This window comes from Aspergillus versicolor (genome assembly GCF_001890125.1).
Source record: "Aspergillus versicolor CBS 583.65 unplaced genomic scaffold ASPVEscaffold_15, whole genome shotgun sequence".
Taxonomy (NCBI): Eukaryota; Fungi; Ascomycota; class Eurotiomycetes; order Eurotiales; family Aspergillaceae; genus Aspergillus; species Aspergillus versicolor.
The window spans coordinates 685521-698139 of NW_024467538.1; the positions used below are offsets into that span (position 1 = coordinate 685521).

At 50.8% G+C, this 12619-nt stretch overlaps 5 protein-coding genes across 5 annotated transcripts; 2 read left to right on the forward strand and 3 right to left on the reverse strand.

The window, feature by feature from the left end:
* Window positions 1–247: 247 nt before the first annotated feature.
* On the forward strand, window positions 248–3840 carry pmcC (putative calcium transporting ATPase (Pmc1); the record flags this gene model as incomplete). Its single annotated transcript, XM_040807925.1, has 7 exons — window positions 248–892; window positions 948–1378; window positions 1434–1582; window positions 1630–2496; window positions 2544–2947; window positions 2991–3133; window positions 3183–3840. The coding sequence occupies 7 exons, from the start codon at window positions 248–250 to the stop codon at window positions 3838–3840; spliced, it is 3297 nt and encodes a 1098-aa protein (XP_040674171.1).
* A 1600-nt stretch (window positions 3841–5440) lies between these two features.
* Window positions 5441–6906, forward strand: ASPVEDRAFT_179727 (PIG-L family deacetylase). Its single transcript, XM_040808845.1, has one exon. It carries the CDS (start codon window positions 5580–5582, stop codon window positions 6408–6410), a length of 831 nt encoding a protein of 276 aa, XP_040674172.1. The 5' UTR covers window positions 5441–5579; the 3' UTR covers window positions 6411–6906.
* Window positions 6907–8483: 1577 nt separating this feature from the next.
* ASPVEDRAFT_89632 (uncharacterized protein) lies at window positions 8484–9011 on the reverse strand (the record flags this gene model as incomplete). Its single annotated transcript, XM_040818660.1, has 2 exons — window positions 8484–8661; window positions 8713–9011. 2 exons carry the CDS (start codon window positions 9009–9011, stop codon window positions 8484–8486), a joined length of 477 nt encoding a protein of 158 aa, XP_040674173.1.
* A 502-nt stretch (window positions 9012–9513) lies between these two features.
* Window positions 9514–10706, reverse strand: ASPVEDRAFT_66394 (sterol desaturase family protein; the record flags this gene model as incomplete). The annotated part of the gene is made up of 3 exons (XM_040815878.1): window positions 9514–9795; window positions 9845–10519; window positions 10565–10706. The coding sequence occupies 3 exons, from the start codon at window positions 10704–10706 to the stop codon at window positions 9734–9736; spliced, it is 879 nt and encodes a 292-aa protein (XP_040674174.1). The 3' UTR covers window positions 9514–9733.
* A 532-nt stretch (window positions 10707–11238) lies between these two features.
* ASPVEDRAFT_47572 (uncharacterized protein) lies at window positions 11239–12350 on the reverse strand. Its single transcript, XM_040813817.1, has one exon. It carries the CDS (start codon window positions 12064–12066, stop codon window positions 11461–11463), a length of 606 nt encoding a protein of 201 aa, XP_040674175.1. The 5' UTR covers window positions 12067–12350; the 3' UTR covers window positions 11239–11460.
* Between the last annotated feature and the right edge of the window lie 269 nt (window positions 12351–12619).

Here is a 12619-nt window from a genome sequence, read left to right on the forward strand (position 1 = left end):
TCATTGACATCTCCGATCCGGAGGCCGTTGTCTCAACCATGGATCGCCACCAGATTATTCGATGGAAAACAAGACACAGCCACGATCTGGGATATCACGAAGGGTCTGGGGGCTATTCTACTACTCTTTGCTTTTGATGAAGTAATGAGGTGGTATGATAGCTATTTCTTATAGATTCCAATTTCTAGCAACATGCCTTTTCTTTGCTCAAGACTGCCTCCGTTCGCGTATACACAAGCCAACAACAATGTCTGACAAAGATGGAAACGAGTCATGGACTGATGACATATTATCATCCGAACCACCATCTGAAGAGGAATCCCTTGTCGTCGGTAACAAATTCGCCTTCTCACCAGGCCAACTCAACAAGCTTCTGAACCCGAAGTCCGTCCATGCCTTCTATACATTAGGTGGCCTAAAGGGCCTTGAATATGGACTACAGACAAACCTCGCCGCTGGCTTATCAACAACAGAGACTATTCTGCCTCGATATGTCACGATAGACGAAGCCAGGCAGGTAGCCTGGTCAAATAAAGCGATCGCCACCTCCTCGCATATTCAGGGGAGTATTCCCCTACCATCGCAGCCATCGAAAGACTCCGTCCAGTTCACCGACCGAACGCGGATATTCGGTACAAATGCACTTCCCTCTGCGCCGAAGAAAAAATTCCTCCGTCTCGTATGGGACGCATATAACGACAAGATTATCATCCTCCTCACCATCGCCGCGGTCGTCTCCCTTGCCCTCGGTATCTATGAAGCCGCATCGGGTCAGTCCCAGGTTGACTGGATTGAAGGGGTGGCAGTGTGCGTTGCGATTGCGATCGTGGTTTCTGTTACGGCAGGCAATGACTGGCAGAAACAAAGGCAATTTGGAAAGCTGAACAAGAGGGTATATACATTCCCTCCGACAGGGCAAGATTGATAGATGAAGCTGACTAGGACAGAAACTCGACCGCGAAGTTAGGGTTATCCGCGATGGACAAACAATCCGAGTTCATATCACTGAGCTCACCGTCGGGGACGTCGTGCATCTGGAGCCTGGGGACTCGGCGCCTGCTGATGGAGTTGTGATCACAAACCATGAGATTAAATGCGATGAGTCCACTGCTACCGGGGAGTCAGACCAGGTTGAAAAGGTCAGCGGTTACAAGGCCTGGGAGAGGCTCCAGGTTGGGCCACTCGAAATGGACGTGGATCCGTTTATTATCTCTGGGAGCAAGGTGCTTGAAGGGCTAGGAACATATGTTGTTACCAGTGTCGGGCCTCATTCAACATATGGGCGGATTATGGTCTCACTGGGGGCTGAGACAGATCCCACGCCGTTGCAGGTGAAGCTTGCGCGATTGGCGAACTGGATAGGATGGTTTGGGCTGGGGTATGACCTTCTTATACTTCTATACTGAGTTATGGACTATACTAAACAGCACTAGTTCGGCCTTACTTCTGTTCACCGTCCTGTTCATCCGGTTTCTCGTCCAGCTATCCGGTATCTATCAAAACGATAGTCCGGCTGTTAAAGGTCAACACTTTATGGACATCCTAATCGTTGCAGTCACCGTCATAGTAGTAGCAATTCCAGGTATGGAATTCCCACCCAGCTCCCACTATGACCACTAACAAGTGTAGAGGGCCTCCCACTGGCCGTTACCCTGGCGCTCGCCTTCGCAACGGCGCGCATGCTGAAAGAAAACAACCTCGTCCGGTTGCTCCGTGCATGCGAGACCATGGGCAACGCGACAGTAATATGCTCCGACAAGACAGGGACGCTAACTCAGAACAAAATGTCCGTCGTTGTGGGATTTCTCGGCACTAGCGAAGTGTTCGGTCGACGGCCATCCGATATATTAGAGCCGTCGTCGACGACCGTCTCAGACGCTGTTGCAAGGTTCCCTTCTCAGGTCAAGCAGCTTCTCGTCCATAGTTTAGCCTTGAACACCACGGCATTCGAAGAGAAGCGCGATACAGGGACGGAATTCGTTGGGAATAAAACCGAAATTGCGTTGCTACAGCTTGCATGTGAGCAGCTAGGTATGAGCTTGTCTGAGGTACAAAGGGAGAACCATGTAGAGCATGTCTACCCTTTTGACTCGTCGCGAAAAGCCATGGCGGTGGTATACCGATTGCCGGCTGGGTATCGGATTCTCGTCAAAGGTGCCCCTGAGCTTCTCCTTAACACTGCTACACGAATGGTGCAATCTGCCGTATCAAACGAGACAGGAATACCCACCGGCCCGATCCTAGACGAGGACCGCCGGTATATTTCCAGAACGATAGACGCCTACGCTAAGGACTCCCTTCGAACAATCGGAATTGCATATCGCGACCTTCCCTCTTGGCCACCGACAAACAAAACTGAACATCCCAGCTTCGGCGAGATCCTAGAGGACATGGCTTGGATAGGGGCATTTGGGATTCATGATCCACTCCGGCCAGAAGTCACAGAGGCTATTTGGAACTGCCACTCAGCTGGAGTACAGGTCAAAATGGTTACGGGTACTTTCTAGAACCTCCCACTATACTTTAAACAATGGTAACGGAAGCAGGAGACAATATCAACACCGCGCTCTCTATTGCCGAGGCGTGCGGTATCAAGACCGACGAAGGCATGGCGATGGAAGGCCCCGAGTTAAGGAAGCTCGATCAGGAGCAATTGGATCAGGTTGTGCCTAAGCTACAGGTCCTAGCCAGATCTTCACCGACTGACAAGGAGCTTCTTGTGAAGCATCTTAAACGACTTGGAGAGATTGTTGCGGTCACTGGTGATGGCACCAATGATGGACCTGCCCTGAAATCTGCGGATGTTGGGTTCTCAATGGGCATGAGTGGCACTGAAGTGGCGAGGGAGGCCAGTTCCATTATTCTCCTGGATGACAATTTTAGATCCATCGTCACTGCTATTTCCTGGGGAAGGGCCGTCAATGATGCCGTGGCCAAGTTTCTTCAGGTACGCGCTTTTCTTTTTGAAGTTATATCAGACACTAACGAAGCAGTTCCAAATCACCGTCAATATCACTGCGGTTCTGCTCACTGTGATAACAGCAATATACAACAGCAGAAACGAGAGTGTCTTCAAGGCCGTCCAGCTTCTGTGGCTTAATCTGATCATGGACACGTTCGCTGCCCTAGCTCTGTGAGATCTTCCTTCTCTCGACTAGTCTACTCAGAAACTAATGGTTTAGGGCCACCGATCCCCCAACGGCGGACATCCTCAAACGCCCCCCAACTCCCCGTCACGCCTCGTTATTCACCGTTACCATGTGGAAGATGATTCTTGGTCAGTCCATATACAAGCTGACTATCTGCTTCGTTCTTTATTTCTCCGGAAACACGATACTGGATCTCGATAAACACTCTCCCCATGAAATGCTCGAACTCGACACGATCATCTTCAATACCTTCGTCTGGATGCAAATATTCAACGAACTCAATTGCCGGCGCTTAGACAACAAGTTCAACGTCCTTGAAGGCATCCATCGTAATAGGTGGTTCCTTTTTATCAATGTCCTCATGGTTGGTGGCCAGATATTAATTATCTTCGTCGGGGGCGCAGCATTCGGTGTCACAAGGTTAAGTGCGGGGCAGTGGGGGATTTGTCTGGGATTTGCGGCGCTCTGTATCCCATGGGCAGCTATCCTCAAGTTCATTCCTGATCAGTACGTGGGTGTCTTGATTCGCTGGTTTTCGAAGGCCGTCAGGGCTGTTTGGAAGCCAATGGCAAAGGCATATACAGCGGCAGCATACGGGGTGAGGAGGTGTATCAGGCCGGCAAGTGCGAGGCGGCGAAATGGAAAGGCTCGTGTTATAGACGAAGAGACCCCTGCTGTCACCGTACAATAGGTGGTATTGAGTTGGTGCTGTCCAGTTGCCCTTTGCACACTTCAAATATAGCCATATCATCTGCCTTCTCTGCATCAACTCCATTCCATCAATCAGAAAATAATATAACACAACATTGACGGTATCAATAAATTACCAGTTGACTTATTTCCCATGGTAGCCTGGTATCTTGACGATGACGGTGCACCGCTCTGCAGCTGCGCCCTCGTGTGCCTCAGATGGCACGGACTGTTCGAGCCCATAATCTACCCGACGCCCAAAGTCCTCTACGGCTTTCCACCAAGGGGGTGGATTTCATTGATGGGCTCGTTCAGGCTAGAGGCGTCTAGCCCGCATAATATATCCCGACGAATAATGATTCGCATGTTGGAATTCCATTCCACTGTCGGCAACGCCGCGAATACCAGAGAGCCTCGGTCGAAATCTCGCAGCCGTTGTGTTCAGCAGAACTGCTATTGGGTTCTTTCAAATCTTGCTGATTCAAATCGAGACAGGGTAATGGCTGACTGGGAATCTCCTGCCTTTTTCCGAAGCATGCTATGAAAACCTCCATAAGCCCTTTACCTCTATTGGTAACGCAACAAAGTACATGCCTCGTTTAGAAATATAGAAGATGCAACCTCATTGAATCCACAGCTTTTTCGCATTCTCAATTGAACTAATCACGCGAAAGGGATATCTGTCTTGGGATTCAACAATGGGGTGGGTATACAGCAAAAGAACGGATAACGCGGGCCTGGGAGGTTCGATTGACAGGCAATCAAACTGTTGGAAACAAGTCACCGGTCGTCTTTTGCCTTTAGCTACTTAACTTAACAGGAATGCACTTCGATGGTGTCATGTCCCTGCCAGAAGATGGTGGAGAGCAATCAACCCTGCACCAGCCACCAAGTCTCATCAGCAGCCACGCCCTATTTTACCCCTTCCCCAATAGTGCTGACTTGCCATGTCTTTTGAGAATGTCCAATGTATAATAGCTCTCTCTAAGAATGGGCAGGGTGCAACTCTACCCATAATCTCCCGACTCGGCAGCCCAACCTTGCTGTGTACGTCCTGCTCCAATCTGCTTCTCTACAACTGGTTGTCATTCATTTAAATATAGTTTTATTTCTCCAATAGCCAGTTGAGTTCTTCCAGTAACAAATGTATAACGTGCTAGATGTAACCCGCGCGCATTCCCAGACGCAGCCAAACTAGGGCACCTTCACATATCCCCGACACCCGCACAAGCAAAAGCCAAGGCACGAAATAGAACGTGTCTAGGCCCGGCCTAACAATTTCAAACAAAGCATAATAATGATCACATAGCCTTCCCGTCGCAGTACTTGACCCTATTGAGCCAAGTTGCGGCCGCGAACTGTCCCTCTCGGCGTCATGAGACATTCCGATTGAGACCGGGATCGCTTTGCCGAAGCAAGGAAAGGAGGGATTCCCTGTTTCGGGGGACCAGGACTGTCGAATAATGATATAAGGCGTGCTGCCGGATCTCTCGTCGAGTAATAGGAGGTTTCTCGGTCTTTGTGGCTGGAATGCTGCACAGCGTGGAGGAATGCGCACATACCAATACCACCTCGCGTCGCCAACTATCAACAATTCCTGGAGCATGGCGCGTTTTTTCCCTAGTATAAATTGAGGTAGCTGCCAATCCGTAAAAAAAGCGAGAAGAAAAAGAGAGAAACAAGCTCTCTTAGTCTGTATACCCAATCGCCTTTGCTGGCATCGTTAATTGTCCGACAACTATGAAGCTCCCCAAGATCTTCACTGCCTTAGGGCTTCTTCTCACCCCTGTCCTCTGCGACAACACGCTGAACATTGTCGCGCATCCAGACGATGACCTCCTCTTTCTGAACCCCGATATCCTGCACGATATCAGCAACGGTTACACCTTGCGAACGGTATACCTAACATCCGGAGATGCTGGTCTGGACTGGACATACTGGACCAGTCGACAGGCAGGAGTCCTGGCAGCATACGCACAAATGGCCGGCGTCCAGAGCGTCTGGGATGAAGGCAGTATTGAATACGAAGAGAACTATGTGGCACTCTACACGCTCCACGACAAACCAGAAGTCTCGCTAGCGTTCCTGCATCTTCCGGACGGAAGCATCGACGGAAATGGGTTCGATCGGACAGACCACGAGAGCTTGGAGAAGCTATGGAAGAATGAAATTGATCGAATCTACGCCATTGATGAGTCCGGAACCACGTACACGAGAGACGAGCTGATCGACACGCTTCGCTTCATTATTAACGAGTTCCACCCGGACAGCGTGAACTCGTTGGATTACCTGCATGACTTTGGGACTGGAGACCACAGCGATCACACCTCCACTGGGCTGTTCACGAATGAAGCGGCCATTGCGGCGACGGAATATCCTGGCACTGTCATCGCCTATGAAGGGTATCCGATTAAGAACGAAGCGCCTAACGTTGATGGGGAGGACCTGGAGAGGAAGAAGGCTGCGTTCTATACGTATGCGGGCTATGACCCTGATGTTTGTGTCAGTGATCAGGATTGCAGTGGAACGGAATACGAAGCTTGGTTGCCGAGATTGTACACTGCGAACTAGGCGCAACAAGCTGGCTTCCATCGCCTGAAGAAAGCCTGAGACCACGGGATGAGAGGTGGGCAGCATGCTGCCACGGGGAATACGTACTGAGTGCTTACATATCACTTCAACATGATACATTAATTATATATCGAAGTGCCCTGCATACATGTTAAAATGGCAATTTCGATAGCATCCGATTGCCTAGGTTGAGTTCACAAGCAATGGCGGGGTAGGATATAGCGTAGGGCTACAGTGGAGCTGTGGACATCTAACCTCCCGCGGGCTGAAGAATTTTTCGTCATCGATTTTAGTACGCTTGTGATGTTTGATAGATGGGCTAACTCGATTGCGGAGGATAACCGGTGACAGTATCGTAGTCCATTCGTATAATTGCAGTGCACTTGAAATGACGCGCGTGGAGAGCGTGCGCATCGTGCGGTCCTGCCACGCTCGCTGTGTGACATGCCTAGCCACATGGACAATTCACCGGGATTACCCCCCTCCCCCCCCCATCCGACCTCGCGAGGTCGCGAGCCTTTGCACTGTTCAGGCCACAAGAGCTTGGTGGATCGGTTGTTGGACGTGTCGTCGGACAATTCTGAGTCTCCAACGATCATCCGCAAATATGATCCACGAAAGCGACGTTTTGACGAAAAGTCCCCACTGACTCAATGCCGTCCGTCGGCATTCAAAGCGGGAAAAGCAAAATTGCCACCCATCAGGCGTGCATCCCCGAATAGGCAGCCCACTAGTTCCCTCGCTGTGCCCAATATCCAGGAATGAATGGGCACTCCCAGCCTCATTCCAACTTTAGAGCAGGCTGTTCCGATTTGAGATGGTGTTCCGCAGCTAAACGTGCCGGTTCTGGCGCTGGTGCTGGCACATTTTCGGCATGATTTGTTGATTTGCACCTGTGACGATGGTGGATCCCTGACCAATATCATCGCTAAAGGGATCAATTTGAACCGCTATCAGTGCCTAAGATATGCACGGAATTCTGTTTTGAGCATAGTGCATGTTGTGTCGGGCCCGGGTGGGAACTCTTGAGGGGGATTCAAGCTATCGGGGTGTGACCTTCCGCACTATGCACGTAAATCTGCCATGCTATGGGTTGCAGCGAGTCCTGCTCTTTGCCGGCTAAATATCATGCCAACCCCAGTGTCCGGGATCCTGGATAGCTGAAGCGGGAGCTCAATGAAAGCCGGGCGCTCCAGTGCGGGAGATGCTACGGCCGTGAGGCTACGACGTGTCTTACTGAATACCCGGATCAAGGGATTTCATGGTACGTGCATTGCTTGGGGCCCAATCAGCCATTCTCTTGGATGCCCGCACCCATCTGATTTGTCCAAAGAGGGATTATCCGTTAAAGTATATGCATACCCAGAGTCGACATTCGTTGCGCTCGGACGGCAACGCTTCTTTCTTGGGGCAGAATCCAATGACTGCTGCCATCGCTGAGCCACGCCCACCTCGGATTCGCGGCCTGCGAAAAGGGAACAGATGACAGCTATGATGACATTGTCGTCCCCGATGCTATTCATTTCCCCCACCTGCCCACCAAGGTATTCATCTGAGATATCTGTCTTAGACATCTGTCCCTGTCATCTTGGTCCTGAACAAAGTGTCTGGCAAAGGGCCATCGCACGGTCCTGGGAGATAGAAAGTAACCATACCGGGTACAGCACTATCTTTCTCCCCACCTTGGCGCTATAGAGACCAAATGCTAATATGACCGATGCCAACCTAGACCTCGCCCCATTGGCTGTGTCCATTTCTACCCCGCCTCCAACCGCTGAGCCGCGAACTTGCTGCAGAAAAGCTCAAGAGCACATGCTGTAGAGTCAGATGTGTAACAACGTTCGGGGGCGCTTTGGGGTCTGCGGCCACGAGGCAACCGTGTATATCGCGCGGTGTCGGCCCGCGATACAGAACCGGGTGATCTGTCCTCCAAGTCAGCGCGTCGACGTTTGGGATTGGCAAGAGGATAAGGATAATGACACATGCCCATCCTGCAGGGGAGACACACCACCGGAGACTCCGTGACGGGGTAACAAGGGTGGGGAGGGAGGCTGTGAATGATGCTGGGAGCATTCAAGAGGCGTCATAGCTTGGATTTTGCAACCGTCCAGACTGTTTTCTCATTTCCATGACAAGCTTCTGCTCTTTTCTCATTTCAGAGACAATCTCCTGTTCCGAGCGTCCGCCCCAAGTGAGTGATGCTGTTTGGGACCTCGCCTTTTCATTTGATCTGTCACGTTGGATGAATATCCTGCTGTTTATTAGCCAAGTCTTTATTTAGTTCAATACCCAGTTAACGCACCATTCGCTGCCCTGTCGGCTAGCGAAATAGACCTGATGGGCTATTCGCTTCACATCATTTGGAGACAAGGCTTCTCTGACGTTAAGATCAAAAATAAACCACCGGTTTATCGGCAGGCTGGAGTCAAAGTCTGCTGGGATGTGGACATGGTCGTAAAGAGCCGGGCGGGGAATGGCGTGGAACTTCCGGCCGAGGATGTCCCGACAGACGGCCTCCCCGAGCGCAATATGGCGACACTGGGGGTGTCCCGGGATATCAGACACACAAACATAAACAATGATTCGCATTGGATGCGTCATAGTATCAATGGTGATGGGTTGTGGACAGAATTAGGGATATTAGAAGAACCGGGGGAGCCGAGAGAGACGGGGAAGGGAGAAATGCCTTTGTTTGCCCCATAGCAAACAAAAGGACCGCGGAGGGGGCCGCTGGTCACCAGGGCCGGAGCCCGGATAAATACAGACCGGTCGGACGTGTCATATGGGGAGGCGACTGTGCTCGCAGGCTCAGACTCGGTCGTCTCATTCGGTGCTTCTCCAGTGCTGGAATTCCATCGACAACAGCCCTGGCAGAAACAGGCCGCGTTTAAGTAGTCAAGCTTCAGGATCTGGTCGGGGCTCTCCCTGAGATCCCCGCGCACTGCAGTCGCACTAAATTTCCCGGACCCTCTTTTAGTGGGTGTTTAACGCTGGACGATGCGCTGGGAATCCTTTGGCGTCCAAGGTTCAAAAGTACCTGACCCGGCGGAACAAAGTACCAGTACCTTGGTTCGCATACCATTTCGCGTGCTGGCCATGTACTGGTACATCTCGTCGAATGGCAGCCTTGAAGCTAATAATGAACCTCGCTGAGTTGTCACCACAATCCCACGACTCATCACCTTCGGGCGGCGGGTACTTTTTCTCCAGTCTTGGTCGTGATATTATCGATATTAATATTACTCCGTACATATAGTGAACAACCATTACCAAACACAAGCGGCCAAATAAGTACGCCTTTTACAGGTCCATTATCCCCTCCTTCAGTACCGCTTGCTATGTCCCATTGCCTTTCCCCTCGGTCCAGCCACAGTCCCCATCAACACTGGGTCTCAGATTAGCATAATTCAGCCTCAACATGAGAGAAAGCTCACCATCCCAATACGTGAAAGAGCTCGAATAATTCCCCCGGAAGTATCTATGGTGGTCATCATGCCAATCCGCGCCACCCCAGAGCGGAATTAGGCGTCGCAAGCTCCACGGGAAATCGTACCCCGAATGCGCATCGATAGCCTGCAACTGACGCAGGGCCATCCAGGCCAACACCGTTATCAGATGCACATTGTCCGTTACATAACCCAGAAGAAGCGGGGGGCAGATCGTGCCGAGACCCAGGAAGAACGTCTCCGCAGGGCTAGCATACTCGGCAGTCAAGCCGAATGGCGCGGCATACTGGTGGTGGACGCGGTGGATGGAACGATAAAGTGGGCCCCAGTGCATGGCTCGATGCAGCCAGTAATGGTATGTGTCTTCAACGATGAAAAAGAGCGCGATTTGCGCAGCGATTACCGAGAGCTTGGGGAAGGGAAGTGCGTAATGGACACGGCAGAGTTCCATCATCGGGTGGAAGAGGACTATTAACGGCAGCTCGACAATAAAATGAATTGCTATGATGTACTTGAAGCAGCTCCATTGGTCGTTAACTGACGGCGGTGCCTTGTGGTCTTGTATCTTGAAGCGACGGAAGATGTTGGGCAGGGCGTCGGCGATGACCCATGGCAGGCAACGGCCGAAGTAAATAAGCTCATGGGCAAGGAAGGTGATTATTCCTGTCGATTATGAGTATTAATTTTTGCTAATTGAATTTTACTTACCAGTTGCGAAGACATCGTTGTTCCAGAAGGCGTAGTGCGCCCACCACAGCTGCTCCGGCCAGGAGAGAGTGGGATCTTGGTTGGCGACATTGACAAGATCAGGGTAGGACATCGGTTCGGAAGGAAGAGTAATGTTGGCCATTGTAACACACTGCCATTCCACCTCTACCTCTCACGGAATTTCCTTTTCTGTGATATTTGTACTCCTGTGCGGTCTCTGATGTCGAGGAAATCCCGGATGGTCTGATCAAAACACGCCACCCCGGATCCTTACTCTGCCACAGTTTTACCAAACATTCATTAATTAATATGTTTTAAGGGGTCAGTTCAAGTACGAGACGGGATCTACATTATCCGATCGCGGTTCTATGCAACTGCCTAGCTTGATATTGAGATGTTCGGTCCCAGCCTCCGCACGCTACTCTCTATTTGTATTCACACAGTCATTCCATTCCAGACCATAATAGTCCACACCATGCAGTGTTCCATATCCTCCTTGTGCACCAGATTAGATCTATAGGCGGCTTTTTGCTATACCCAGAATCGTAGCTGCCGCCACCCCGAAATACGAAGAGCTCAAATAGCAGTAGAACAGGCAGTAGACAGGGTATTTTCACAACATATCAGTTTTAATATCTCACCTAGTAAAATAGTATCAGACATTCCTAGTTATCAGATATATCGTTGTGTTGCGCTGAATGTTGCAAGATTCTTACATGTGAACTCTTCGAATATATATGTTCTAACATTGCAAAATGTAGAGGGAATTCCTAGCTCATAGACAGCTTTTTGCATTAATAGTTTTTGCCAACACAAACTGGGCCGTCTCAACGACATTGAGGAATGAATAAACAGTTGAGGCATCGAAGATGCCCCTAGGCCCTGGAATTTCTATGCTAGGCTCTGGGGCCATTGATGGACTGATCCGTCGGCATTTCCAATTTCTCAAACGAGCGCACCGCATACTCCTGTCCACGAACCATCAGCCTCTCCGAAGAAGCGTCCAAGGAGAGTTCTATGTCGCTCCGAGAGGGCAATTCTCCTCCCTCTGGTCCCAACAAAGACTTGATCTCAAATCCCCTTCCCCATACAAACTCCTCGCTCCTCGCACTAACCTCCCCACCACTCTTTACTACAGGCTTCGTCTCCCCAGCAGGTCGAACAAGAATTTGACTCTGACGAAGCGCGATATAGGTCCCGCCAATTGCACCGATAAATGTTCGGGTTACTTCTCTTTCCTCGCCCTCCTGCAGCTGCATTGAGCCTATCTCACTTTCGAGAACGAATGCCAACAACCTCGAGTGTCCCTCTACTTGACGGAAAGATAGCTCTCTCCATACCTCCTCATACTCCCTAGTTGGCGCACCAGGGATATCAGGCCGGGGCATAACGCCCACCTCTAAATCGTCCCCGTTTGGAAGGGGTGAGAAGGTACCGCAATCAGCCACACCGAATGCGTTTCGCGAGTCGAGCTCGTGGGTGAAGAGAACCTCATCTGCCATACTGTGTCAGCCTACTGTATCTGACTGGAGGCTTGAGGAGATCGCGTACTTGAACCTTGGTCTTGCAGCCGCTCCCCCGCTATCGCCCAGTCGATCGTGCCGGTGGCGCGGTCAACTCGGAGGTCAACGTACCAGTTTCCCACCGACATGACGAGGGTGTCTGTGTTCTCGAAAGCCGCCTCGGGCGGCCATCGCAGGGAAACTCTTGTCGAGAGGCGGCAATTTGACATTGCTTGAGGGACAGGTTTGAGGTGTAGTTGAAGAGATTCGCCCCACTAGGGATTCCGTTGTAAGTTCATGAACACATGATCTTGTCTTTCAACGTTGCCAACTTCCAGTCTCCAACAGGACGTTTCTCTTATCAACTTCCCCGCACGAACCTCGCTTCGGTCAGAATATATCGATAGTTATTGGCTGCTGTTCGTACTCCAACTTTCGGTCTCCTCGAGTTTCCCCTTTGGGATCGTAGAGGACTCGGTACTTGGGATGCTTATCATAACTGTTTCTCTAATTTGCCTATATAACCCAACATGCGTTCACGCGTTGATTACCC

Bases quoted from the DNA above. Each gene is read 5' to 3' on its own strand.
- ASPVEDRAFT_179727 (XM_040808845.1), top strand. From the start codon at position 5,580: ATGAAGCTCCCCAAGATCTTCACTGCCTTAGGGCTTCTTCTCACCCCT.
- ASPVEDRAFT_47572 (XM_040813817.1), bottom strand. From the start codon at position 12,066: ATGGCAGATGAGGTTCTCTTCACCCACGAGCTCGACTCGCGAAACGCA.